We start from the raw sequence: 25,250 nt of genomic DNA on the forward strand, positions 1-25,250 counted from the left end.
TTTGATGAAATTTAAAAAAAAGAATAATAAACAACATGTTAAAAGGGAAAAGTTGAAGGTAAATTCTAAGTTCAAGGGTGATAATTCTAGAAAAACTGGTGCTGCTGTAGAGTAACATGCATTTGAATTTTTGAAGTAAATACTTTATTCTGGAGTTATGAACCTTGTTGGTGTTGATGATGAGGAACATATATTTGAAGTATATTTGAAGTTATAGTAAAAGATATTTTACTTCTCAATTTTTTTAGGCGGACGCCGACGCCGGCTGTGATGGACAGCTCTTCATGTAAATACATCGTTTTGTCGAGCTAACAATGGAATGATGATCACAGAACCTTGGTAGGTACGTTTTTTCTGTATATTTACGGTAATTGTAAGTTGAAAATTGCGTTTTACTGTACTAAAATCTAACTAGATAATGTAAAACACCAAAATATTGTTTTGAACTTGTCATTTATACAACTTTTTCTTACATTCTTTCTAAGATTAATATATACATAAATATAAATGAATTAATATCTCTTTTGATGTTTATAGATCTGAGCGATGTGTATCTGATTTTTTTAAAAAGTGTAGCTCATTCCATTAGTATTAAGCAATCATAACTTTTCGGCTTTTTCCGTAGGTATAGAAAATAGCCGAGGATGTTCCGATTGAGAGCTATTTTCTACAGCAACAGAAGTTGGGACCACAGCCAGTGTTCTTACAACTGTTGTATCTGTAAGTGTGCAGACCTTCTTTACCGGTTTCCGTATTGTCTAATGTTGCACTGTTGTACAAGTGTAGTGCGTTGAAGCAGGATTTTCTGAAAACACAAAATTACAAATATATATATGAGGCACGACGCGAGAAAACCGGTCTTAATGACATTTTTTTCGAAATTTGGTTTTTCACATATTATTGTAGAGAATTTCTTTCTGAATATGACGGTGAAAACCGTTTTCAAATCAAAGGGTTAGTTATTTAGATATACCAATTTAACGAACGTCATATATTTGATCACTTTGTTAGCAAATGACGTCGAAAAATTAAATTTTGACGTTTAACGTTGTTAATTGGAAAATTTAAAACGGCAATAATATTTAAAATCTTAAGTTCACTGCATCAGTATGTTTAAGCTGTAAAGAAGTTAGTAATTAAGTTATTTAAACTATAGACTTCCCGCTTATTTCGATTTTAGCGTTGCTTAGCAACGTTATATAACAACGCCCATAGGCGAGTCATACATGGCGCAAATAATTGTTTTTTCAACCATTACAACACTATATACCTTTAATGTGGACAAAATTATTCATCATCTTTACGGGAATTTTTCATACTATATACTGCTTGAAAAACAAATATATATTGAACGGGAAGGTACAGGTGTGTTGGTGGGTTTAAGTATGCCCGGGTCACATAGATTGAAATGAGACAAATTATTAGGTAAATCCCAAAAGAAATAAATCAACAAAAGTATATAAGTCTATGTTTAACGTTTAATACTTATGAAAAAAAAAAACATAGTTAAATAAGAAAGTTCTCTTTTTCTTTATAACAGTTTCTTTATAACAGAAACAATGGGCCGTATATTTTAAACAACAAACAAACAACAGTTCTGGATATTTAAATCTGCACTTAGCTGTTATAACAGTGCACCTTTATCACTGATAATATGATTAACTGTCTTGACAGACGAACACACGCACACTTCGCGACACTGCTGACATTCCCTATGCGTAATAACGCTTGACGGACACATGAACTGAACCGGAATCCGTGTTCTTTCAAGAGTTGAATAAAATATTCCTAGCCTTCAGGTGTTACATTTAGTTTGCCCATAACCACACCCGGTGTGTTCGACTGGAACCGGAAATTTTCTATCAATAGAAAAAATGATAAATATCAATATCCGTAATGAAAAATAACGCAAACTTATTTCCTTATATGCTTTAATAAATAAAAAAAACAACATTATTCGGAGCGCATTCACAACTCGGTAAGTTAAAAGAACGGAAGAGCTTGGACAGTTTTTAGAGCATGACAGTAAACTTGGTCACATGACTGATTTTCATCAACTGTTAAATGTGTGTAAAATATTTTTTTTTGTAAATAAAGACTATCCGTACATATAAATCTAATTAAACCAGAAAAAAAATGTTACAGAATTTCACATTTAGTGTATTAGCTGGATATATGTTGCGAATTCCCTCTGCATAATATTTTGCTCCGAACATTTTATGCTGATCACGAAAAATATACATGTGGAGACATTCTATGTAACAACAATTTCTATTAATATGTGATTACAGAACCATTTCCTTATGTTTTTTTCTGTTGTTTTTTTTTAAATTTTATTATTTGTTTGTTTGGGTTTACGTCACATCGACACAGTTTAAGTTATATCGCGACGTTCCAGCTTTACTGGTGAGGAAGACCTCAGGTGCCCTTCCGTGCATTATTTCAGGCACGAACGGGCACCTGAGTAGAACCCCCCGACGTTCCGGAAGTGCGGATGTTCCTCACATGGAATCAAGTCCCTTTTGGGGATTACCCCCGGGGGGGGAAAGTGTTGAAAGTAAAACGCCCTTTAACCCTGGGCCAGGACGTTAATTTTTTTTAAGTTTTTTAAAAAGATAGAGCTTATTACTTTTTAAAGGATAAAAACAGTATTATTTTGTCTTGTAATATAAAGTTAAACAAAATCAAGAAAAAAATAAAGCTTCTTTTAAAACAATTAAAGAAAAAATTAACATTTAATTTTATTTTTAAAGATTTTTCTGAGTCTGGATTCTGATTTTTCAACATTTGCATTTAAAATAAGTAAACTGCTATGTTACCTTTTAAAACCCTAAATTTGGTTTTAAAATCCCCCTAGAAAGGGTTCCCTTTTGCCTGCAACTTGGGGGAACATACGGCGCTGTTGGTTGTAGATGACATCTCTTTAACATGGGGCCAGCTGTTGAAGTGTTTCTAAATCATGCCACCGGAATTTAATCTTTAGATGTGCGAACCCCGTATCAACTAAACATGTCCTTAAAAAGAAAATTATTTTTTTTGTAATATTGAAAAGCCTTAATTACCTGCTGCGATTTGAAGTGCTTTTTAACAATACTACAGTGTTCATGATACATATATTTTTGTATTTTGTCTTAACCAACGCAACCAGCCCTAAAATATAACGAATGCTTGTTAAAATATAGTCCAATAAGTAATTAATTACACAATCTATACACAAATTAAGTTTTTTAACTTAGAGAAAATAGTAGGACCAAGTTAAAAGACTGATATTTTAACTGTGTACAGACTTGGTAAAATGATAGTAAAATCCCTAAAATGTTAAAGCACTGGTATTTATTTGCTTTCAAACTAAATATACTGGTGCAGCAGTACTGGTATTTGTACTGATACTATATGAGTTGACAAGTAGTGGTTGTAGTATGTTAGTAGTATATCCCTAATACTGATATATATCTGATTGTATAAGATGGTAGTTTAGAGTATATATTAAACATCTTGTCCCTTATATCATTGTAAATATTTTGCTACAAAATGAAAAAAATTTCAGGATAAACGTAAGATGGACAAACTTTTCCTCGGAGTCACGTGTGGTAACACTACGCCTTATGCACTCATTATATAGATCACGTTCCAATAAAATTGCAAAAAGAATATCCTAAGTAAAACATAAATTTGAAAGTTTTAAAACAACGATTTTTGTAATCACGGTCATAGGAATCATGATAACGTCCGAATAAAAATCACATGCATTCTTTTAAATTCTTTAGTGTATTGAATCTTATAAAAAATACGCTTGGAAAAAATTCAAGCATGGCAGATATTTGTTTAAATTATTTATAAGTGTATTGCTACATTATTGTTCTTTTCATATAATTACAATTTTTCCTATTATTACCTTTTTGTGCGAGAAGAACGTGGCCCCACAGTGCTGTCGTTGCACTAGTGTAAAATTTTTTCACGTCTGAATAATCAATGTCAGGATCTCTCGAAAAATCTGTTTTGTGAGTTGATAGGTGTTCTCCCAAAATAATCCGAGTAGAGGGATTTCAGATCTTATGAATGACAAAAAATAATGAATAAAAAACGGTTATAAAAATTTGGCATCAGCCAGGATACGAACTCGATTTATTTGACTGTGAGGCCACAGCATTATCCACTGAGCTATTCTCTCAGCAATTCTTAAGCATGCTAATTAATCAATAAAAGACAATATTATATCTAAAAAAACCTTTTTTTCATTTCATGATGATTGACATATATTATTTTATTGCTTGCATATTATAAATGAATTATAGAAACATATTCTAGATGAATTATGAAAAAGAGTATTAATGTAACTTGCAGCTGATTAGCAACCTAAATTTAGATTAGCCTATAAAATATGAAAGCAATTGGTAAACCCCTACAATACAGTAGACTTAGATCTAATTAAGATCAAAACAACGTAAATATATTCTATATAAAGGCACCGATGTACGTTGCCGATTAATTTATTCTTGTGTATTTCAAAGCATACTAGTCTTGGTGTACTGTAGATATACAGTACAGTACAGTAGTGAGTACAGAACTGTAAACGTCAGTGTTAAATTACCAAAATAATGATAAAATATTGTCTTTTATTGATTAATTAGCATGCTTAAGAATTGCTGAGAGAATAGCTCAGTGGATAATGCTGTAGCCTCACAGTCAAATAAATCGAGTTCGTATCCTGGCTGATGCCAAATTTTTATAACCGTTTTTTATTCATTATTTTTTGTCATTCATAAGATCTGAATGGCTGTGACTAAAAAAAGGATTGGAGCACCACACTAAATACCGTATTCCGGTATATACCGGACAAGGCGCTTGAATGATAAAATGCTAAAATCTTGTCTTTTAACCCAACGGAATGAACTTAAACAGGTCTAAATCATCTTTTCACACCGAATCAAGTACGATAATCAAGGAAAAATGTAAAATTCGGCGAAAAAAACGATATTTGTCTATTTTGTGATCATGATTTCTGCAATAAGTATACGCAATAAGAGTGACGTCATTTAAATCGCTGTAGTGCACATTTATTGTAGTGTCATTAAGACCGGTTTTCTCGCGTCGTGCGTCAATATATTATTGTCCCCCGCCTTTTCAAAGAAAAAAGGCTGTGACTAAAAAAAGGATTGGAGCACCACACTAAATATTTATCAATTCGATGCTCTGATTAATAAATATGATATGTTTTTGTTGGTGTTTTTCATATATTATACATTATAGACACTTACTTCTAACTCCTCCTCCATCATATAAACTTTTCTGTGAATCCTAACGATAATACACTTAAAAACAATAACACACGATAAAAAGCATTTCCGTGTTTACATGTGTATACGCAATAAGAGTGACGTCATTTAAATCGCTGTAGTGCACATTTATTGTAGTGTCATTAAGACCGGTTTTCTCGCGTCGTGCGTCATATATTATTGTCCCCCGCCTTTTCAAAGAAAAAAGGCTGTGACTAAAAAAAGGATTGGAGCACCACACTAAATACCGTATTCCGGTATATACCGGACAAGGCGCTTGAATGATAAAATGCTAAAATCTTGTCTTTTAACCCAACGGAATGAACTTAAACAGGTCTAAATCATCTTTTCACACCGAATCAAGTACGATAATCAAGGAAAAATGTAAAATTCGGCGAAAAAAACGATATTTGTCTATTTTGTGATCATGATTTCTGCAAGCGTCTAGAGGTACTGCTCCAATCCTGTATTGAGCTAAATCCAAGAAAAAAGGGGGATATAGGAATAGGCTCCGTCCGTCTGACCGTCTTTCCGTCCGTCTTTCCGTCCGTCACACTTTTGTGTCCGGTCCATAACTTTGTCATTTATTGAAGGAATCTAAAATAACTTGGCACAAATGTTTGTTATAATAAGACGATGTGTCATGCCTAACAACCAGACCCCTACCTTCAGGGTCAAGGTCGCACTTGCTCATTCAAGGTCAACATTGTCTATTTGAGGGTATATGTCGTGTCCGGTCCATACCTTTTTTCATCTTTGAAGGGATTTTGTAAATACTTGCCACAATTGCTCACAATAATGAGAAGATGTGTCATGCGCAATAACCGGTCACCTACCTCCAAGTTCAAGGTCACACTTGGAGGTCAAAGATTAACATAGTCTGTTACAGGGTATATTTCGTGTCCGGTCCATAACTTTGTCATTTATTGAAGGAATTTGAAATAACTTGGCACAATTGTTTGTTATGATAAGACGATGTGTCATGCGCAACAACCAGACCCCTACGTCCAGGGTCAAGGTCGTTTTTGTAATAGTTCAAATATTTTCAAAGTCCATTGACATATGGCTTTGAAACTTTGCACACTTTTTCACCATCATGACATCAACCTGTAGACAGGAGGAGGTAACTTTATCAAGCATTTTGACAGAATTGTACCCCTTTTTCGACTTAGAATTTACGTTAAAGTCTTTGTAATTGTTCAAATATTTTCAAAGTCCATTGACATATGGCTTTGAAACTTTGCACACTTGTTCACCATCATGACCTCAACCTGTACACAGGAGGAGGTAACTTTATCAAGCATTTTGACAGAATTGTGCCCCTTTTTCGACTTAGAATTTACGTTAAAGTTTTTGTAATAGTTCAAATATTTTCAAAGTCCATTGACATATAGCTTTGTAACTTTGCACACTTGTTCTTCATCATGACCCCAACCTGTAAACAGGAGGTGGTAACTGTATCAAGCATTTTTTTTTTACTATCGAGCACTAAGAATAGACGAGCGTTGCTGACCTACCGACAGCTCTTGTTTCTTTAACAAATTTATTGTTGCATTTGCAGATCCATTATTGATCATAATTTTGGACTGAAAATCCTTAGATCCCTGCCTCAATCTTTTGAAATAGCACAATTTTTTGCTTCATATAAAACTTTCCCGAGGCGGGGGACGTTGGTAACTCTGTAACAAATTCTTGTTATATTTAATAATTATCGTTAATTATTCTTAATTATTATCATTAAAATATTTTTTTCATTTAAGTTGTAAGCAACTCATGCATTTAATCTAATTCTAAGCATATTTTAGAGAGAGAAAAAAAGTTTGGTCACAACTGACTATTATAAAATACTGATATTCTACACACCAAAACTAATTACCGTGAAAACTCCAAGCCGATAATTTTGAATGTCTAATGTATTTCAAATCTCATCTTTCACTAGATTCTAATAAAGGAATCGTTAACTTATTAACAAGTTTTTTAATCAATCACCTATATTTTTTAATTTTCACTTAAAATTTCAAAGATGTAGAAATTACCACAATATCTATAAGAAAACTCTGTGGGGCAAATTCGAAAGGACATGCACTTTCCTAAAAACAGATTTTATTTTCAAAGAACAACCAATATGGCTAGAACAGTAAACGGTATTTTATGAAAATAGAATGAGAATAGAACGGAATAGATTAGATCTGTTCTAATAAACGTTATCCTGAAATGTCCTACTCCCGACAGAAAATTAATTGAGCTATTTGGATCAAATTCATTGTTTTCGTTAACTTTTTTAATTTATAACAAACATAAAACAAAGCAGGCATTTCCAAAAATGTCATGATTCCCTGAGCACTAAAGCCCGCAGGATACGCGTTTAATTCTTGAGGCATGACGGTGCACGTGACTTGTAGACCACGCGATCTGTTAACCGTATATCCTTTCCGAAACCCTAGGTAAATACCGTATGCCTGTACGCTACAGATTATTTAAGCTCTTGGAAATTACAACTAAAGACTAGTGAGTATGGTGGCTGATTTGTGCCATTTGTGTTTTCGTCCCGCCACCCCGCCAAGCGAAAAGTCGAGAATTTACAAGTTAAAATGGCGGGGTCGTGGAGCGAAAACACGCTAATTAGCGCGGGCGCGCGGCGAAGTTTAATAAATAAAACTTCGCTCCGCGAGGGCGCGGAGCGAGAATTAAGAAATAAAACGGCGGGGGCGCGGGGCGAAGTTTAATAAAAAAAACTTCGCCCCGCGCCCCCGCTAATTAGCGTGTTTTCGTCCCGCGACCCCGCCAAGCGAAAAGTCGAGAATTAACAAATTAAAATGGCGGGGGGCGCGGGGCGAAAACACGAATGGCACAAATCAGCCACCATAAGTGAGGGATATATTTTGTTTTTCTAATTTTCTATAATTATTTTACCGTTTAGGTGGACTAGAAATGTGTTCCCCCATACTACACTGTTTTGCCAATCTTATGACTCTATTTCAATTTTTTTTTGCTTCATGTGTCACAAGTTGAAAACTTTAAATCTTTTCTAAGTAAAGGGCGAGAACTTTACAAATACTGAATAAATCCATAAAAAAACCAAGGTGCATAAGTAAACATGCTGACCAACATTCTAGTAAACCTTCAGGCTACATGTATGCATGAATAAGCTGAAAATTGCAAATTTATACTAAGTCAAGGGCAAAAACTCTAACTAAACTGACAATAAAAAAAGCAGAATAACAAAACCCTAGGTGCACAACTTCACATGCTGATCAACATTCCTTTAAATTTTAATGACTCTAGGTCAAAAACTTTTTTGAGTTACATGCGACACAAGTTGAAAATTGTAAATTTTCACTAAGTCAAAGTCATTAATTCTAAAAATACTATATAGATCCACAAGACAATCCCTATGTGCACAATTACCTATGCTGATCAGCATTTCTGTAAAGTTTCGTGACTCTAGGTCAATTACCTTTGGGCTACGTGCGACACAAGATGTAAGTCGCAAATTTTCAATAAGTCAAGAGCAATAACTCTTAAAACACTGAATATATCTAGACGAAAATGACACGTGCAAACTAGCCGTTTGGATAACTCTTTGTTAGTTTACACAAATATACATACATTATGATTAGAATGTGCACGATTTAATACGACTTAAACACTGAAAAGTAAATGAAAGATAACATAACACGTGTCTCTCATTGTAATAGTGCATATTACACAGGAACTGAGAGACAGTTGTCATTTCTTTTACTATACCGAATTAATGATGTAATATTGATTATATCAAGTGATAGAACTGGAACATCACGTTTCTTAAGTCTATATAGATTACTCTCCTAAAATGATATTGACGGATTTTACTCATATCCAGGATAAAGGGGGGTAAAATAAAAAGAATAATAATGCCTGAGACGATTTTGCAGAGAATGTGGCAAAACCTTTATCTGATTCTAGTTAAAAATAATATGAACAAATATCTTATCAAGGCTTGGTAAAAAATTACAAAAAATACAGTCAAGTTCAGCCATATATATATATAAGCAATAAAGTATACTTACGAAATATTGCTGCATACATCATCACAGGTGTCTTTGCCAGAACAATTTCTTCTCACAGCGTACACGTGACCGTGTGCTCCTGGCAAAATGGCAGTGCACGTGGCCTGTGCTATCTCGTCTTTGAACGCATTTGGATTGGGGAGAGGATCTGGAAAAATATTATTTATTTATTATATTTGTAAAGTCATTAGACAGACAGACAGACTTACATATACTGTTATTTACAATCAGGTTCTACAGTAGGGTACATATACATGAGAACAACCTGATTTATTCACATTGACAAATATAATATATTTATACACATGGAAGTTTGTATGCAGATTATGGTATGAATAAAAATTGTGGAAAGGATTTTTACTAATTTTTCTTTTTAACGAAGGGGACAGTTTGAGATTATATACTTATATTTGATCGTAATATACAGTCGCTTTAGCGTTTATACAGCAATTTACGTACACATTCACAAGTATGGCAAAGTTGCTTACAGTTCAGTAAATAGAGTTCATAGAAATTGAGGATCTCGTGCAACTTGTGGATGTATACACGTGGGTTTACATAAATGTGAAATACATTTTAAAAGTAATTAACACACGAGCTCAAAAATTAACAACATAAAGATTCACTTGATTGCCTGCATGGGCAAGTTATTTTTTGACATTTTTTTCTCAATTTGGAAACCGTTGCATCATGTAAATACAATAATGGCTCGGTTACATATCGGGTGTAAATTACGACATGAAATAATCAATCAATCAAGTTTGTATCTATATAATAGATTTTACAATGATTTGTCGGTAGAACTTCTGAAACAATACCTAATTCTTTCATGAAGTTTATCAACTAAATTCCTGTGAAAGTTTTTAAATAATATCCAACGTGTTTTTTTTCCAGATTTCATTGAGAATACTTACGTTTATTGATAGCGCAACAACAATAATTTGGTCCACAACCTGGATTAGTACATGAGTTGTATTTATATGCATGAAGGCTCTCCTTTCCTGTCTCGGTATTTCCTATCATGACTTCAGGATAGACGTTTACAGCATTATAACAATGTTTCCTGGCAATTAGAATCACATGATTAATATATGAACAATCAATCCGATGAAATATTTTTCTAAAAGAGTTCCGAGCCATTTTTGCGACGGACACGCCCACAGGGAATTCTGTCATTTTTTTTTCTTTCCCACTATATATATATAATATAACAAGGGATACAACTCAAAATTGCTCAATTCATGAAAAAGTAAATACAACACAGTATACAACAGATTATTGGACATTGATGAAAGAATCGATAATTAAAAAAAAATGACTCACTTTGTTACATGGACAAGATATTATTAAAAATAACCTTTCATGATTCATTTTTACACATGTTCGTAAAATTTTGGTTTGTAAAATTACACGTGTAAAACGACATCTTGTGCAAACGTATGCTCATATAAGAAAGTTTAATCATGTTATCGGTTAAATATCAATTATCCACCACCATCAATTATGCAATCATTAACTTCTGGTACAAATTATTGTAACATTTTATGTTTGTTTTTGATACTTTCTATCCTCGGCTTCCATTTTGATGTTGCTCGTATGTTCCAATGCGTAAATCCAACTTCTGTTAGTAACTGTCAATTTCATTGGCTAATGAATAATAATAATCCGGATAATAACGGCATATAGCCGCGACGAATAGCGTTTTTTTCATCAAGCCAATGAAAATACTTGGAACATAAACACACCTGCAAAATGGACGACAACTTGACAGACAATGTAAATATTGAAATGTTAGCTATTTCCTGCAATGTTACAGGTTTTAATGAAGTGTTTGTAGTAGAACTTGGGTAATGACTCGTTCATATATTAACTTATACAATAACTTTGATGGAATAGAGGATATTTTATACAGTTTACACATGTGAATGCATTTTACGAACCCGTGCTGGTAGTGCGGGGCCACGACTTGTATCCCTTGTTTATATTATATATATAGATTTAATAAAATAATGACAGATTTCCCTGTGGACGCGCCCTCAGGCGCGTTCAGAGCTAAGTCATCTACACATGGGATTTCGTCGGCTACAATCGCGCAAAGTGTCCTAAACCGATTTACAGCCAAACATGAATTTTATCCTTTAAAACTCCCATACTTTGTCGGGATATCTTAAAATCTTCCATATTTAGCCTTTTCAATTTCAAATTAAGTTATCCAAGTCAAAATATGAACGTATATGATTGATAAAAACGTTGTAGTCCCGTAGTATTATTGCGCAATATGCAAATTACTGCCGAAACGATTTACCGCTGTCGAAAAAGTAGGACAGCAAATTATACTATAATAAATGTGTAAGCTCTGAGTTCCAAGAAATTATTAGTAGGAAATAAATATTTCTATATTATACAAAACATTATTATCAACAAATCAAAAGTTTTTCGTGACTCTAGAATAACTCGCGCATTAATAAAATAAGAACTGATACACACAAGATGAACACAGGTTTTATTATCAATCTGGTCATATATTTTCATCCCAGGTCCGATACTCCTGCCTGTGGTTAAAGGCACGTAATGCATAAGAAACGGGAAAAAATCTATGTAGAACGCTTTAAAAAAATGTGTTTCATAATGTTTGTAATAATAGATTAAGAAAATGTGAGATGTTGACAACCTATAAAAAAATAAATGATTTGTGATAAAGGTAGCGAAAGATAAACGAATAGGTATTTTGACTTCCATACAGAATGCTATTTACTATAAGAGTTTTACTACTTGCCAAAAAGAAGAAATATGGCTATGAGTTACTTTTTGGAAATTTAACATGACATCAAAAGTGAAAAGTTTTTGAAAAAAAAATGACAGCATTTTTAGGCTTAATGAGCCTTTAAGGGTTTGTTTATTTGAAAACATTTCTTTATGGTAATGAAGAGGGGTAACGGGGAAAAGTCATGGCGACAACGTTAAAATAACAGATAAAATTTCCGTTTCAAATGTACTAAGAATACTCAAGATACTCCCTCGTGCATTTTTTTAATCACGAGACGGTACTTGGCTGGAGGCAAAAACCATCCGCAAGCAGACAGGAAAGCTTCGCCATATAAACTATATATAGAATGCCGTCAGGATTTGAACCCACATCAGTCATTGATTTGAGGACAATTGAAGTAAATCACTTTAAATTCAAAGATTAAACAAGGTTTGTCTTTGGCATATTTGTGTTAAAAGCTGTTGTTTATTGTATGAAGTAACTGTGTATATACCCAAGTTTACTGCACACCGCATCACATGTTTCTTTAGAGCCATAATTGCATGATCTCCTTACAGCATATACATGATCCGGTCCGCCAGTGAGTATCGATGTACAAGTTCCTTGTGCTATTTCGTCCTTATAGTTAAATGATTGTGCATGACCTGAAACAAACGTTGCCTTGGTGTAATTATACTTATTTATAAACTAAGTACACAATAAAATAAGCACATCAGGGTCTGAAATCTCGCTACCATTATTTGTTTGGTCTAACAACGAAATCATTTCTTTTTATAAAAAAAAGCCGTAAAACAAACCTTGAAGTGGTAGGTATATTATTCAACTGACATTTTGTTATGTCTCATTTACATTTATTTTAGATTTTGATAATTGTCATTATAGAATTTACAGATGATTGTAAAAAAGATATTTAACTGTACATTTATTCAACCGCGTTACATAACATGAATAATTATATTTCCTGAATCATTTGCAGTCCTAATTACTTATTTGTGCGACTGCACCATTGGATTTTTTTTAAACTTTGAAAATAAACATAAAATTAAATTAATCGAGCTTTTCCAAAACTTTTCAAAGATTTTTATGAAATTAAACTGATCACACGAGAATGTATGTCTCGAAACCACTTTCAATTTATTCAAATACGTTGTAAATAGTTCACTATAGCAATAAAATTCATGAAAATTTTGAAAATTATTTAAAAGTAAAATATTGTGAAGTGAACAAAGAAAGTAATTTACACATTGCAAACGGCACTTACAATCCACGTTTATAACCAAAAAGAGGTCAAAATATACATACGAGTAAATACCTCCTAATGTGTTAGTAACGCAGCAGAATACGCAGTAGAATTATAGTGAATGATACTGCAAAATCAGTCATTAGTTGCACATAACATGTAAATAATTAATTAAATATTGAATCTTTTAACTTTTCTTAAAATCTTAATACAATTTTCAAAAGACTGAATTTCATGAAACATTTGGGCTCAACTGAAGGCGTGCAGCTTTAAATAAAAGGATTAGAATTGAAAAGAGAAAGAATTTTCGTTTTATACCAGACCAAATACATAATTATCATATTTTTAAGAAAAATGATCACGCTTGTGTGTAACATAATTCTTTATTTCCTCAAAACCCTAAAACACAGTATAGAGGATATTCAAGTTTTGATTTTATTTTCTATGAATACAGGATTTGTTTTCATCGAGTGGTATGAAATATGATAATTATATACTTATTTATTATAATTATCCTTTTTCTCTCTCCTTAGACCTTACAATTCTAAAGACTTCATTAATTTTGGGAATTGGCTGAATTAAGAAGAAAGTAGTCCCGCAAGACACCAGTGAAAATACGGTAAATATGTCTCATTGCAGTGAAAAATAAATTTTTACAATAAAAATACGGTAAATGAAAATACGCATTTATTTCATTAATATTTTTCAATATTTCATTTATAAGTATAAAATAAATATAATGTACTGTTGGATTTATACACAGAATTTTTCTTTTTGCATTAAATTTAAAGGCTTGTTCTTCATATATAGTAGATGATATTTCTCAAAAGCACAGTAGTTTTTTTTATAAAACTCTTTAGAAATGTCAGACATGTGTTTAATAATGTTTTAATAATGGATTTCGAGCGTGAAGATGTTTAACGACTGGGGAAAGTAGCGCTGAACGTGAAATAACGTGTCATAAATGTAGCAAAATGTAAACAAAATAATATTTTGACTTCTACACAAAATACTAAATCCCTATAATTATACCATTTGCCAACAGAGCAAAGAAAGCAAAAGACAGTTCATCTATGTCGCAAATTATTTATTTTTAAATGCAACAACATTCCAGAAATAAAAAAAATAAAAAATAAAATTGATAGCTTTTTTTAGGCGTAATGTGCCTTTAACCGTCAGATATAACGTTTATTGCACTCTGATAATATCCCGTTTCTTTCTTCTGAAGACATACGGGTCATAACAGAATTATTTTGAATTGCTTACACATTTTACCTAGTATAAGTTGACTAATATAATTTAAACGTTTGTGTATTTTGATAACGAAAGAAAAAAAGAGAGAAATAATTTGATTTCTGTCAATCTATACGTAAAGCAGCAGCAGCAGCAGCAGCAACAACAACAACAACAACAACATGAATAATAATAATAATAAGTCACAACTTACCAACAAAATGAAGCACAACCACGAACGCTATTAAGATGACACTTGTGTACTTTGACTTCATCATTACAAATGTATTTAAAAATTTTAATTATTGGAAAAGTGTTTTAATCCGTCAACAGAACTGAAAACAGAACGTTTTAAACCACCTGTACCTGTAAGACATACCTTTGTTTTTAAGGCTGGACAAAAAAAAACATTTGTTACTGTTTTTGTTACAAACAAACAAACACATTGCATGCTTCGAGTTTAATATATTTTTTAATATTATTATGCTATATTGTAATATAAAGGTCTGTAGTTACACTTTTATTGAAAGGAAAGAAGATACTTCCACGGAATTAATATTAACAATTTAAGTCCGAGATACTACTACTACTCTTATAGCATTTTAGCTACTAGTAAGTAGCATATACAGGGTTGCCAAATATCTATGTTATACTTACAGATATTTTACACGTTTGTATCAACTCTAGTCATTATACTAAATCGCCTTGTTTCCATATATTACTCGATTTTTCACCATTTTCTATTAAAATTTGATTAAATTCCGTCGCCCAATGGTTAAAAGTGCGTTGACTCCAAAGCACTTGCCCCTCATCGCTTTGGGATTCTTGCCTGAAATAATGCACGGAGTGGCACCTGAGGTCTTCCTCCTCCACCAGCAGAAAAACAACCCAAAATGGTAGAAGCTGGGCTAGTGATGCTAAAGTGTTAAATATTTGATTTGGACTTAACAAAATTTAAATTTAAATCTAATATATTGAATACACGCCAACATTTTATTTATAACAGTGTCATGTTATTTCAAAACTGACAAATTATATCAATAAGTTGTACGTTCAACCATGGCACTCGTAGTTGCTTACAGTCATCAAGTTAATTTTGATTCTCTTGCTTTTCAGTAATAAACACAAATGAGATTTTTGTGACATTGATTATTAATATGATTTGGTGACAACTTTAGTAGATATTGATTTTTGGAAAACATAAACCAATTTGACCTACTTAAAGCAAATTTGATTCCAGCTAGATGAAATGTACAAGAGGTACTCAAGCACTGGTGTATTGTGATGAAACAGGTTATTGTTGAAAATGCATGGATATTTATGCATTAAAGATTTTATTTTCTGTTTGGGTATCAGAAACACATTTTTACTCTTCTTTTTTTCCAAATTCCAATTAAGATTTTCCGTAACACAACAAAAAGTTTTAAAACAATTTAAAAACAAAAGAGGTCCTAGTATATTTTCCTTATCCATTCTTTACTATTTGCTTTAGATCGAAAATGTCGATAAAATGTACCAATGGAGTCAACAGGAAATAAATGAGGATAAACCTATCTACCCTACCCATGATTTACCTTTCGTGATTGTTAGTTGATTTGTATTAAACAAAAGCTTATTTATCTATGAAAATCGTGTTTGCCATTCAGATTGCGTGACTTAAAATGAGCACATGCTACATACACACATACGTATGTCCTTCCGTCCTTCCGTCCGTCCCACATTTTTGTCCGGAGCATATCTCAAAAGTATTTGAGATATCAACTTGAAACTTCCTAGGTGAATAGACCATATTGAGGAGGAGTGCGGTGTACATTTTTTCAGTTATTGCCCTTTGTTATTTTTCATACTTAATTTTTCACCTGAGTTGAGCAAAACTAAAAAAGTCTTTGAGATGTCAACATATAACTTCATTGGTGGATTTTACTTATTGAAAAGGAATGCTGCAATAATGATAACTCTACCCGTTATAATTTTTATGCTGTAATAATGATAACTCTACCCGTTATAATTTTTGAGTTATTGCCCTTTGTTATTTTCCGGAGCTTATCCCAAAAAGCGTTAGTGGTATCAACTTGAAACTTCATAGGTGGATAGATCTCATTGAGGAGGAGTGCAGCACATAATAATGATAACCTACCCTGCATTATTTTTCAGTTATTGCCGTTTGTTATTTTCAGCCATCAGTATTCACATAGGTTTCACATCTGTAATCACTTCAGCCATACCAAAAGACCTCTTAAAATTGAATTATTCTGCTCTACTACATATACATTCTTCCAATGAACAAACACATTCGGCGGGGGATGGCCATGTTAATATCTATTACTAAAGAAAAGAAAATATAAATATTTACGACAATAACATATTTATCTTGTAAATCGTTGCGGACGGTTTTCAGCGTTTTTGAGAACTATCAGGATAAGCCTGTATATAATAGATTCATATTTCGATAGTTTTATCACGTATGCTCATACTGGTACATTTTCAACAACGTGCATTCAAATTTATTTCTGTAATCAAAGATATAAAACTAATAGACAAGTTAAGAATTTCTACTTGAAATAAAAAAGAAGCCTAACACGTGGTACAAATGATAACTAATATTGCATATCGGATATGTTTTATTCCAGTGTTTACAGAAAAACGGCGCGTTGTCGGACTTTCGCCGAGTCGTCCTGTCGCTAAAGATGTACGCCAAACGGCGCGTTGTCGTGCGGCGTGTTGTCGCAATGTCACATTGTCGCTCGGTTCAAATCGAAGAATTGACTAATAAGCCAAGTGACAGGGCGACATCGCGCCACACGACAACGCGCCGTTTGTATTGGCGTGCTTCGGTCGAGATCGGTCGTGTTGTCGCCATCGACAAGACGAAAAGGCGACAACGATATTATGTTGCGTTGTCGCTATCGACAATGCAACGCGCGATGTACCAAATCAGCCACCATAGTAAAGTGGAGACACATTCGTATTTTTGTCATAACAGGGGATGTAACTCCTAAACGTTTACCAAAGGTAGCTGATACTGTATTTACTTCCCTTATGTCAGCACGGAGGTAAGTCGTATCCATCTGTTATGTTTTCATAAAAAAATGCTTTTGATCAGTATAAAGGTGATTTTATACGTTTTGTTTACATGTGTATTAATGGTATAAATATCAAGTTCTGGTTTAAGAAATCAGTTAATAAGTTGCATGGTTTCAGCTGAAGTAATGCTACTCTTATACGGGGTTTGTCTGAGTTTTTCAATTAGAGAAGACCTATTAAGTCAGTGACAGATTTATGGAATGTGCTATATATATAATGCTGACACTCTGAACTGGTAACAGCGTTGGTTTGGGCAGTGCATCTATGTGACTACCAATTTGAGAAACAATGCTTGATTTAGAAGTGTTGAGCCTTGCAGTTTAAGCTTTGGCATGTCAGTCCATTGCCAACCGATTGTTTACCCTTTTTAAGGATTATTTGTGGTTCTAAATGTTGAGGCCTTTTTTGTATAGAATGACTCAAATATAATAATAGTTATTTCATCCGAAGTAGAGGAAAGTATGTGCGTTGTATGATAAGAATCAATATGTATCGTACAGTACTAAACTTAACAATAATCTTGCAAACGAAGAAGGTCGTTGTCGCAGCAGTGGTAGGTCTGATTGAAAATGTATTCATTGTCACATGAATATATAAGAGGATGAGTACCATTCTGTCCTTGTTTTTCCACTGTATCGCCGTATTAGAAATGTTTGTTTTGAAAAATAGCATCATGTCTGAAATGTTTGGTACTTTGTATCGACAATAGTTCAATGACATCTAAGTCTTGATATAAACAACTAAAACACAACACAAAGTGTGTCTTCACTGTTTAATTTACTAATTCCAGGTGCGCTAGAGCTTCATATATTTAGGCGGGAATGCATGTTACAGGAAATCATGGCTGTATAGATAGATGATCAGTACATAATTCTACAATGTCCAACTTTTGCTGCACAAAGTCTGGACTGAGCCAGTAAGGCAGGTTAAATTTTAAGTCTCGCAGCTCATTTCGCACATGCGTCTTATAAAACAAGCAATTGAATATAGAAGGAACATAAAAACTATTAATTATAATCTTTAAAATTTCTGAAATGGAAATCTACTGAAACACTGAATTATTTAGGATGTACTATCATTTTCTTTGTAAAACTAGTTTATAAACTTTAAATATAATTTCCATAACCAGTTAAAACCTGTAAGTCCTAGCAAAGTATAAACTCCGAACAACTCAAGTATAAACTCCGAACAACTCTCAATAAAGTGACTTTATGCGTGACGAAATGAATTTTAATATCGTTACAAAAGCTTTTACAAAAGCTTCCGATCGGTTAACTTCCTACTTTACTTTTTTTCTGAAAATAAATCTTAACAGTTATCAAAAATGCGTACTACAAATTTAATTTTCACTGCATGAATTGTATACGAGTAATTACATAAATTTCATACTTTTTGAAATGGATCTCAAAAGGTTAAAGCAGCACGCCTCCAGATTCAAGCTAATTTTCATGAAAATTTTGAAAAATTATTTAAATGTGTAATATTGTGAAGTAACCAAAAGGAAGCAATTTACACATTATCAATGGCTTTTTCAAATCACGTAAATTACCAAAAAGGGGTCAAAATAATATGCATTAATAGCCTTTACTGCGTTAGTAACGCAGTAGAAATATACAGTGTAGTTGTAAATACTGAAAAATCAGTCATTAATCACATATAATATGTAAAATATTACTTGAATTTTGAAACTTTTTACTTTTCCTTACATCTGAGTACATCTTTCTCAAGTTTGATTTTATTGAAATATTTGGACTCATCTGGAGGCATGTAGGCGAAGACGGTGTTTGAAAGGAAATGAGAACCTACTGGTTTAGTGATCACACTGGAGCCGGCTGTTTTTAGTTAGCTGATAAAGTGATTCAAATTACAACAAATAAGTAATTAACAAAAAACGTTTATTATAACGAAAAGCATACAGAATATGAGCCGCGTCACGACAAAACCAACATAGTGCGTTTGCGACCAGCATGGATCCAGACCAGCCTGCGCATCCGGTCTGGTCTGGATCCATGCTGGTCGCAAACCCATTATGTTGGTTTTGTCGTGACGCGGCTCATATTATGAATGGAATCAATTTGACATTTTCTGAAACAATATCTAGACTGGAAGGCATTATGTGTACATGTTTATATCTTGTATACACTTTAAATATCAGAAATAACAAATTAAAGTGGAACAAATTTCAACAATATAATAAAGCTGATCAACATATAAGAGGCGCATTATAAAACATTTATTCCCTTATTAATAAAACAACTAAAATATTCACATGTTTTAGTAGTAAACTTTAAAATATCAAGTCACTCCTCCCAAACCCACCATAAAATGACCTTATCATGAATAAAATATAGGTTGAAAAATTATTTTTCGCATGCCCTATTGTTAAATATCCGTTTGCATACATGTATTAGCAAAATATCGTTTATTATTTATCAGATTTAAACGATTTCACTTTACTTAAAATCACGTATATTCAAATAACCCTTCAATGAAAGTTTGACATGTTTGGCAATTTTGTAAACATTCAGAATTACAATTAACAAAGATAATACTTGATGCAAATAATAGCACAAAATATCCGGTAACTATTAATGAATAAGCCTTAGTGCTCGAGAAAAAGGCTATACATATATAAATGAAATAAGATTTGAGCATAAGTGATCACAGAAACACACTGTTTACAAACCATGGTAAAATAAAATAAAACAAGAACGTCATATGTTTAGCACAGCAGAAAAAAAGATATTATGACAAGGAAATTAGTGATGTTGAGTATAGTATTATTCTAGCAAGTCTGTAAGTCACTTTTGTTATTTGATGCCACCCGTTCTTATATGCGATTTGTTCAAAGCCTTACTTTGAGAATTAATCAATTATGTTATTTTAAAATCGATACTACGTTTAAATTAAAAAAACAAAAACAAAAAAACAATTCAAGCCAAAATCAATGGTCGTACTTTTTTACATTTGATATTTTGCAGTCTTTTTATGTATTATAACTCAATTTTCCTTTTTCTAGTCCCACCAACAGTAGAAACAATGTATACAATCATGTATAAGTATAAGGTAATTGTTTAAGTTGCCACAAAAATCACTTGCTGACCATTGATATCCCTCCATGCTTTATTGCATGGGCGAATGGGACATATGAGCTGACAGGAAACAGATCAAAACCTCTCACTTTCCGTAAGCTAGATGGATAGCTTTCTTACATGAAATAATTCAACTTCCTAAGAGCCAAGAGTTATAGCTTTAAAGTCAGGTACTTCAATGTATCTGGAAAAGATGCTCAAATCTCTAAAGATACACACCCCTAAAGAAAACCAAACAATAAAACATGTTGAATTTGTACTGAAACATTGTACTGAATCATTCGATATGTTTAATATTCAGCCTGGATATAAAATTATGTCATTCTATGATTGAAAAGGACACAGCACAAATGCAATCAAATACAAATTAATATCATGGTAATCTTAAGGGATAATAAAACATCTGATGAAAATCGTCTGCTGTAGGCGTTATAACTATCTTTTTAAGGCTTGGTAAAATTAACAAGACACATTCCAAAGAAATAAAAATCAATAAAAATACGGCACTCTTATTATCTGAATCTGGAGTCAGTTTCCAACAACATCACATTTAAAATGTACCCGTTTTTTCTACATTTTAATCCTTACACATAATATTGATCACAGCCGGTCCGTGGTCGTTATAGTCTTCTCGTGTGACCCATTTTGAGCTCATACTGTCCAGTGATGCCATGATAGAGCCCCCACACCATGCCGAGTAACGGCGTTCGTCGTGGGGGATTTCCTTCACTTTAACGCCGAGACCGGACGGAAATATTTTGTTCATCTCTATTTGCATTCTCATTGTCATCCCAGAGAACATGGTGTTTCCCCCAGAGAAAACTATATTCTTACATGCAGACTTTCGTATATCTGGTTCGGCAAGGTTCAAAGTTCTCTCTATTTGCTGGTGAAGACCCGGACAATTGCAATGAAACATTGATGGCTTGAATAAACCCTCGCCACACATTAGCCTTTCTTCATTGAGTCGTATGGATTCGCCGTCTGGTAGAGTGTAAATTCTTTCATAAAAATCGGTAGATTTTGCCAACTTTAAATCGGCTTCGTAATCTTCCGAGACGAACACTAACTTTTCTTTAATTGCTTTTGAGTATGGCAGCGGATCTACTGTGAATGTTTTATTTTTTATCTGAGATATCATTTTTGATAGATAATAAGTCAATGACTTGCCTGCATAGAAAGTCTTTGGTATTGTTTCTCTAATGAGATGTCCCTCGTACACAACACTTGTGTATGTGGAAGAATCTCCGGACTCTACGACAGTCCCTGTCGTCAGTCCAGAACTGAGCAAAGATAATACAGATGTGTCCTGAAGATAGAGTGATGGTACATCCAAATACTCGAACATTATTTCAGATAACTTTTCCCTCATATAATTTGGATTTAAAGGCGATTCGGCTATAAATACGTTTTGTTCCTCGGAATTTACTTCTAATTTTGTCATAGTCTTGTCATAAACATCTTGCATTACGTCCCAATCTACCACAATTCCATTTTCAATCGGGTGAACTTCAAGCAGACGACACTGTTTATGACCCGGAAGTTCAATGTCAACTGCTTTAACCGATGGTCCAATTTCAGTGTGTTTGTCATCAGCCTATAAATAATCAGTAAAGTATGCAATAAAACGATTTAAACTTGTTTACGTAATAAAACGATTGGTGTTATGATGTTTTTCCCTTTACAAGTGCATATCATTTGACTGAAGACAATAAAATGCAAAAAGCAAAAACGCTGCAATTATTGTTTTTCGATCAACAGCTTCTCTGTTATAAACTGATAACTTATAATGTTTAATCAGAGAAAAATCCGTAAATGCATATTATAACTATTAGCAGTAAGAAAATTGTTTTTTAAACTAAAACGATTGGTGTTATGATGTTTTTCCCTTTACAAGTGTATCTCATTTGACTGAAGACAATAAAACAAGTACGCTGCAATTATTGTAGTATAGATCTAGCTTACTTTTTCGATCATCAGCTGTTTTATTATAAACTGATTATCATTATGGTGACATATTTCTGCCACCAGATAACCATATAACTAACTAGTTAATTAAGAGGTTAACTAGTTACGTAACTAGTTAACCCCTTAATTAACTAGTTGGTTATGTGGTTAACTAGTTACGTATTTTTTCCAATAAATAAAAGATCATAACGGGATATAAATGCATGTTATTGCCTACGTACTATATAACCTCTTAATTAACCAGTTAGTTTTATGGTTATCTGGTGGGAGAATTATGCCACCATACATTATACAGTACGAATTATACTTAAAATGTTTGATCAGAGAAAAATCCGTAAATGCATATTATAACTATTAGCAGTAAGACAGTTTTTTTAACTAAAAAGGCAATGTTTAAGGGGTTATGTTCTACATATGATAACAGAATTATACTAATTTATACAATACATGTACGAGTATGTAGTCATATAGTCACGGATCCACAAACAACAAAATGAAATATTAGTGTAAAGTTTACATGACACATTATTATATACATATAATTATGTAAATTTTAAAATCAATATGATATGAATATTAACATGATTATAAAGCTTGGAGAAACTTTTCAGTAGACCAAAAATGCAAATCACGTCACATTTTGTTACATTTTAAAATTTAAGTATTTCTCAAAAACATGCGCTTTAGTGAAATATTGAAATAATCATCTAAATTGCACGTGAAGCTCGTTCTATTACTAAAGCACAAAAACCACGCGCATACATATTTAGTTCAAACATGTGTGCATTTAAGAACATTAAAACCTCGCTGAAAATCTCGAAGAGTTTCATGGACCTTAATCTTTACCGGTACATGGAGCTATATAAATATATGTATGTCTAAGGTATTTTAACATGTTACATATAACATTTATGCTATGAAACTGTTGTAGCTTTTGATAATGCGGGGATATAAATAATTTTAGGAACATTGAGGGCATTCAAGAATTTTTTAAGTCAACGACTATTCAGGCATCAGGCAGATATAAAATGCACCATGAATAAACACTACGTCCTACTACAGATCTACTTAAGTATTGTAAAGAAACCGATTTCATTTTAAGATAACATTAAATAACAAAAAAAAAAAAAAAAAAAACAGGAAGAACAATTAGGCACTTAAATTTCGAGTTATACAATTCGTTAAATGTTTGCAAGGGATGACAATTTCTAAAAAGTCGTTAAAATGCAATTTTGTAAAAAAATATACATTTCCGACAAAAGAAGTTTAAATGATAAATATCTCATATTCTATGCAAGGTGCAAACAACTTATGTATTAGATTTCTAGTTTGAAATATATAACATCTTAGACGTAACTTTGTAGAAAATTAAGCTATGTACATTCAACAAATTCTTACGAGCGTATCGTAATAATTATCTATACATCGTTATTTATTTAGATCCAAGTTCATTGTATTTAATACGTTTACCGTCTACGCTTTATAGATAATCATTATGTAGCCGATTCACAACAGTGACTGAATACCTTAATTAACTTACATTTTGGATTCTTTAGAAAATAAGACAGTTTAAGAAAATAGGAACGCACGATAAAAGAGGTGTGAACGATAATTATGTCACAGTATGTAAGTTAACTGTGTTCACTAGACTATGTACAGTATATGTAGACTACTTTTATTATTTAGTTCACTAGGTTACGAATTATTCATCCGAACTTGTCAATGTACTGTATACAGTTATTTTACAAACCTTGAAGATAAGGTCACGGCACACAAGTTTTGGATAATCGTCCCCAGCAAATCCAGCCTTAAGTGTGTCACTCCCGGGGTCAATAACGACAGTATTTCGTTTCTCTGTAGGCTTCATAGTCATTATATTAAACAGTTAATAATCCATTCGTCTTCTCTAAATAAAATAAAATATATTTTTCCAAACACCGTGTTGCATCTTTATTTAACTATTAAATCCTCCTGTCCACAATTAGGTCATGTACTTAACCAATCATATTTCATTAGACGAGGTTATTTTGACATTTATGAACGTATAAATGTACTACAACCAAAAGGAAAGTAGATTATTAAGTTCGTACAGAGCTAACATATTTTATCGATTACAGAATATTCGTATTTTACGTTAGTCAAAGATACCTTGATTTACAAAAGATGTCTCGTTATAACCGCACACCTGTATATTATAATTATATACATTTATTTATATATAAACAGAAACAATGTACATATGCTTGCTTCGCATAACACAGCCATAAACGTATAGCATATAAAAAGCTTGCTAATTTTTCTTCTCGATAAGAATACCAGTTTTCAATTTCTTCTTTCCGTAGTCGCTCGTTGCTCAGCAACATCTTAGATAAATTAGCACACCAACTTTCAGTGATAATCAAATAAGCTTACCAATAGGTTCTTCTTAAAGTATAAGATTTCTATAAAGTGTTATCTTTATTGGGTTTGATTCCCGTCGCTCAGCAACATTTTACAGAAAATAACACCCTATAAACTGCTTGATAATCAATAATCAAAGAC

At 32.7% G+C, this 25,250-nt stretch overlaps 2 protein-coding genes across 2 annotated transcripts; both read right to left on the bottom strand.

Annotated features, from left to right (window-relative positions):
- Positions 1-434: 434 nt before the first annotated feature.
- On the bottom strand, positions 435-14,924 carry LOC132732631 (uncharacterized). The gene is made up of 5 exons (XM_060719102.1): positions 14,780-14,924; positions 12,586-12,736; positions 10,240-10,388; positions 9,326-9,473; positions 435-805 (listed from the first exon to the last, which is right to left on the bottom strand). The coding sequence occupies exons 1-5, from the start codon at positions 14,841-14,843 to the stop codon at positions 661-663; spliced, it is 657 nt and encodes a 218-aa protein (XP_060575085.1). The 5' UTR covers positions 14,844-14,924; the 3' UTR covers positions 435-660.
- Positions 14,925-20,600: 5,676 nt separating this feature from the next.
- On the bottom strand, positions 20,601-24,801 carry LOC132732630 (actin-3-like). Its single transcript, XM_060719101.1, has 2 exons — positions 24,460-24,801; positions 20,601-22,338 (listed from the first exon to the last, which is right to left on the bottom strand). The coding sequence occupies exons 1-2, from the start codon at positions 24,580-24,582 to the stop codon at positions 21,319-21,321; spliced, it is 1,143 nt and encodes a 380-aa protein (XP_060575084.1). The 5' UTR covers positions 24,583-24,801; the 3' UTR covers positions 20,601-21,318.
- Positions 24,802-25,250: the final 449 nt, after the last annotated feature.

Source organism: Ruditapes philippinarum, unplaced genomic scaffold (genome assembly GCF_026571515.1).
Source record: "Ruditapes philippinarum isolate M1 unplaced genomic scaffold, ASM2657151v2 ctg4891_1_1_1_1, whole genome shotgun sequence".
Lineage (NCBI taxonomy): Eukaryota > Metazoa > Mollusca > Bivalvia > Venerida > Veneridae > Ruditapes > Ruditapes philippinarum.